Consider the following 4,854-nt stretch of genomic DNA (forward strand, 5'->3'; position numbering starts at 1 on the left):
TTCAGTGTTTCCTCATGAATGGATAATAAATAATAAATAATTATGTTAAACCTTCAGACATGTAACGATGCACTCAACTCACAATTCGATGCAATTCATATATTATTATTATTATTATATTATATATCATCCTGTCGCTGTGTACCTGAAGGACAGTGATGTTACATCCTGTCGCTGTGCATCTGAAGGCGGTGAAACCACAGTGACCTTTACATTGTTATGATGACACATTTTTACCTCCATCATGTCGACTGATCGTCTGCTGAACGTCAGCATGAAGCTGCTTCCTCTGATCTGTCTGAACACACTCTGTGGTAAGATGTTTAAAAATATTATTAATTATTACAGAAATACGATCTAAATCACATGGCCGTCATCATATATGATCATTATATAATATTCATTCATTAGATGTTATTTTGATGAAATAATTAACCAGAACTGTCGGTATCAGCCAAACAAAATGTTTTTTAATTCTGTGAAATTTGAAGTTTAAAATAAGATCTTTTGAGTGCATCATTCAGCAAAAGTAAAACAATTACATAATATTTTTTATTTTAAGTTTATATTGAAGTATTTGCATATTATTATAATTTTCTGTATTTGCTATTATTTTATTATATTGTATTATTTGTTTTAATTGTAACTTCCTCCTTTTCTACATGCTTCATTTGATGTGTACTGTAATAATAATAATAATAATAACAATAATAATAATTTTTTCAAAAACAAAGGTTACAAAGTGCTTTACAAAACTACTGTACTGAATTACTACTGTAGTCGAGGCTAATAATGTAAATAGTATTCTATATTATTTTTATCTCATATTGTATGAGAATATTTAAGTACAAAAGTACAATATTCATGATCAGCAAAAGTACCTAGGTGTAAAGTACATTATTATTATTATTAGTTTTTTACGTGAATTATCTGACTTTAATCTGATTTTATTCTTTTAAATTTATGCTTACATTTACTTAAGTATTATTCTCTGTTAAAAAAACATTATAGACAAAACAATTCTAACTTACTAATATTTCAGAGCCGTGGTCGGGGCTATATATTCTAACCAACTGATTTATCAGAGCCGTGGTCGGGGCTATATATTCTAACTTACTGATATTTCACTGATCACATCCTACATCCATACTAACCGTCAGTATACGTGTTTGCTGCCACAGCTGGAGCCCTGCTGGTTCAGTCTCCTTCGTCTCTATCTGTGACCCCGGGGTCAAAGGTCAACCTCAGTTGTGACATCAGTCAGATGGGTGGGCAGTGCTCTCAGGTGGCGTGGCTGCGTGTTGGACAGCTGAGCAGTCTCAGTGTGAGCCGTCAGTTTGTGTCTTCAGTTCAGAGCGGGATTCTGTGCCTGCTGGAGATCTCCAGTGTTGTCCTGCAGGACACCGGCAGGTACTACTGCGTCCACATCAACGGAGTTATGCTGCTGATTGGAGATGGGACCACACTGACTGTCACAGGTGAAATAACATGCTGAGGATTTATTCTCAGAGCCTTAAGTGTAAAGTTCGTCCTGAGGTAATTTAAATCCAAAGCGTTCATCAGCAGCATCTGCAACATGTTTCTGAATCTGTACCTTCTCACCAGAGTCGGTGCCCCACAGTCCGGTGGTCGACCTCCTGGTTCCTTCAGATAGTGTCGACTCCTCCCTCCCCGTCCCTTTGATCTGTCTGGTGTCTGGACTGGAGGATACTGGTCGGGTCACAGTGGAATGGGAGGTGGACTGGGAGAAGGACGGAGATGACGGTCTCCAGTGGCTCAGCCCCAGAATCCTTCCTGACAGTGAGGCAGGTGTCATCAGCGTACAGGTTGATGTTCCAGGAGAAACCTGGACGGGAGGAGCTGCGGTGTCCTGTGTGCTGACTGACAAAGAGCTGGAGATCAGGAAGACTGTCAGCAGCAGGACAGGTGAGTTTACAGAGTGCTCAACTGTTTAGTAGGTGTTGTAGATCTGCTTATTGTTCCTTCACTGTCAACACATTCTCACTCCCAACTTGTCAAGTACCGCTGCTTGGTCAGCGTTCCTCGGCATCGGAGACCGACGCATGGGGTTCTTCTCTAGTGTTACTTTTGGACGGACCAGGGACAGCGTTTCAATATGAACTTGTTACATACACGTCCTTTCAAAATAAACTTCCATTGTCACAGGAAGTTAGATTGAGGCAACTCAGCCACTTAGTTAGGGTTAGTGGTTGACGTTAACCACTAATGGGACTCACAGGGCTGACGATACTAACGACTCATGCGACTCACTGGACTGACAATACCATCGAGTCACATGACTAGACATGACTAACAACGTACATGACAAAATAAGTCAACGTTACTTTTAGTTTCCTTACGGGACATGAACAGCGGTCTCCTCCCTCCCGCCCTGAACGGACTCTCATGCTATTAATACTACGTCACTTGCTCATAGAAATTCCAACCACTGAACTCCCAGAATGCACCAGGAGAAACCACAAAACACATTTGTACGTGTGTGTGTGTGTGCAGGAAAGTCCAGTGAGTGTGTGTTTCTGACCTCCGCTGTGGCCGCTGTGTGTGTCGTCCTGCTTGTCGTCACAGTGACGCTCAGCATCCTGTTGTCATGGCGACAGAGAGGCCTCAGTGAGTACAGCAGCGATTTCAAAACAAACTTTCAAAAACTGCCTAGAATAATATAATAATAATTTGTCTCATATTTTGTTTCTTCACAGAAAGAAAATCAGACGGTCGGTCGGATATCGGTGATGAGGTGACTGAGAATATACTGGATTTTTAACTTTCAGTGCTGTTCTGCTGTTTAGACTTTACAAAGCTAACTAAGTAGTTTCTGTCACGTAACTTCCGTACGTAACTTATGACACTTCCGGAGATATTTTAACACAAACCGCGATCTTTTCCTGAAGCTAACTAAGTAGTGTTTTTGCCTTAGCCTGACCAAGTCGATCTATTGCTAAACCTAACAAAGTAGTTTTATTTTGAAAAGACTGGATCGGAAATTGACACATGCGTCACGTGTTGCTGGACATTCGTAGGAAAACACACTAAAATATGTTGTGTGATTTAGAAGCTTTTCTTACTGATGATGAAGATGATGATGATGATGATGATGATGATGTCGTCTCCACAGGCCTCAGCAGATCTTAATTATGCGTCTCTGAGATTTGAAACTTCAGGCAGAAGAAACGTCAGCTGACTCTTCAGTTCTTTTTCACCTGTTTGTGGATAAATGATCGTTAGCGTTGGAGGACTCGGGGTGACTCTGATTGGCTGTCTGGACGGATCCTTCTCATGCCAGCTGACTTCAGTTCCCTTTCAAAATAAGAGCATCAAAAGATAAAAGACTCATGAAGGAATATTTAAAACATATTTGTGAGTCACAAATATGTTTCAAATATTCACATATACATTTTTGCTCTTAGTTATTAAAAGAACTCCTTTTTGTTTTGGTTAAAAATGTAATTATTGACATGTTTTCATTTGTCTATCTATATAAATAGAATAAAAACCAGAAGCAGATTTAAAGAAACATGAAACATCATGAAGCAACAACTTCAAAAGTTGTACTTAAAAACTGCTTTACTGAGCAGCTCTCATAATTCAAATAATACATTTAAACTTTTTCTTATTGTAATTCATCATTAGTATTTTTTCCTCACCATTTTGTTTCTTCCTGGCAGAAACAGGCTTCATTATGTTATTAATTATCATTTTCTAAAATTTCTCCACATTTTCTTAAGATTTCATTAGAAAGAAATGTTTATAGGAACACATGTTGTGACTTTACTGAACTGAAGGTGAATAATAAAGTTTCAGAACATTATAGGAACAATATGTGTTGTTTGATAATATGAAGGTTTCCTGTCAGAAACAAAGTGTGTCAGCTGCAGATGACTGAAAAACAACTGACCTTGTTCTGTGTCTTGGTGTCAACTCGGCTGTTTTCTGCTGCAGCTCAGTGGAAACTCTCAGTCTGCAGTTTTGTTGTGTTTCTGTCACTGATGTTGGTCTTAAATGCGTCACAGTTCCCAAGGAGGGCGATATAAACACATCAAAACAAAAAGCTTAAAGAAGTCCACACATACCTCTCAGTGTGTCTGCTCCACAGTGAGCATGTGGCTGATAGGGAGAGTGTTTCCAGGTGTTTCCAGGTGAGAGAGGGGCGGGGCTAAGTCCCAGCAAGACCGCTATTCTCAACCACTGGGCCGGGGCCCACTTAAATTTTGGCGAGGATCATGGCCATTTTCAAAGGTGTGCCTTGACCTCTGACCTCAAGATATGTGAATGAAAATAGGTTCTATGGGTACCCACGAGTCGCCCCTTTACAGACATATATGTCACAGATTCAGTGACACAAAATCAAGCAATTTTTGAAACCAGTAAAAGTGCGTGGTGAGGAAATATGACCCTGAATACTTTGGATTCATAATGGCAGGCAGTGATGGGTGAGGGTAAGCTGAATATCTATGCGGGTCAATACACCTGACAGCATAACACATTATTTTATAGCCCAGTTTGTCATTTATTTGGGAAGGTGGTCTTCGGAATTTTTTTAACAATTGGAAGTGGGCCTCGAGTTACAAAAGGTTGAGAATCCCTGATCTAAGAGATTAAAAACAGGGAATCTCTCCATGTTTGTATGGAGGACGAAAAATGACTCAAGAATCAATCAATGAATATATACAATAATAAATAAATGCATACATAAATGTATAAATACATGAATAAATTAATGATTACAGAAATAAATGAAGGAAGGAATCAATTAATGAAGCAAAACAATGGCGCTCAGCTCACTGCCATCATACTGCACTGACACTGTGGGGTCAATGATGTCTCAGAGACTTTTCG

The 4,854-nt window shown here is 39.3% G+C and overlaps 1 protein-coding gene across 1 annotated transcript; it reads left to right on the top strand.

Annotated features, from left to right (window-relative positions):
• The first annotated feature begins 1,159 nt into the window (after window positions 1-1,159).
• Window positions 1,160-2,822, top strand: LOC119496415. The gene is made up of 4 exons (XM_037783702.1): window positions 1,160-1,478; window positions 1,606-1,926; window positions 2,515-2,628; window positions 2,718-2,822. Exons 1-4 carry the CDS (start codon window positions 1,265-1,267, stop codon window positions 2,780-2,782), a joined length of 714 nt encoding a protein of 237 aa, XP_037639630.1. The 5' UTR covers window positions 1,160-1,264; the 3' UTR covers window positions 2,783-2,822.
• The last annotated feature ends 2,032 nt before the right edge of the window (window positions 2,823-4,854 follow it).

The sequence above is a fragment of the Sebastes umbrosus genome, chromosome 11 (genome assembly GCF_015220745.1).
Source record: "Sebastes umbrosus isolate fSebUmb1 chromosome 11, fSebUmb1.pri, whole genome shotgun sequence".
Taxonomy (NCBI): domain Eukaryota; kingdom Metazoa; phylum Chordata; class Actinopteri; order Perciformes; family Sebastidae; genus Sebastes; species Sebastes umbrosus.

Bases quoted from the DNA above. Each gene is read 5' to 3' on its own strand.
- LOC119496415 (XM_037783702.1), top strand. From the start codon at position 1,265: ATGGGTGGGCAGTGCTCTCAGGTGGCGTGGCTGCGTGTTGGACAGCTG. The intron at 1,479-1,605 runs GTGAAATAACAT...CCTTCTCACCAG, and splicing joins GACCACACTGACTGTCACAG to AGTCGGTGCCCCACAGTCCG. The intron at 2,629-2,717 runs GTGAGTACAGCA...GTTTCTTCACAG, and splicing joins ATGGCGACAGAGAGGCCTCA to AAAGAAAATCAGACGGTCGG.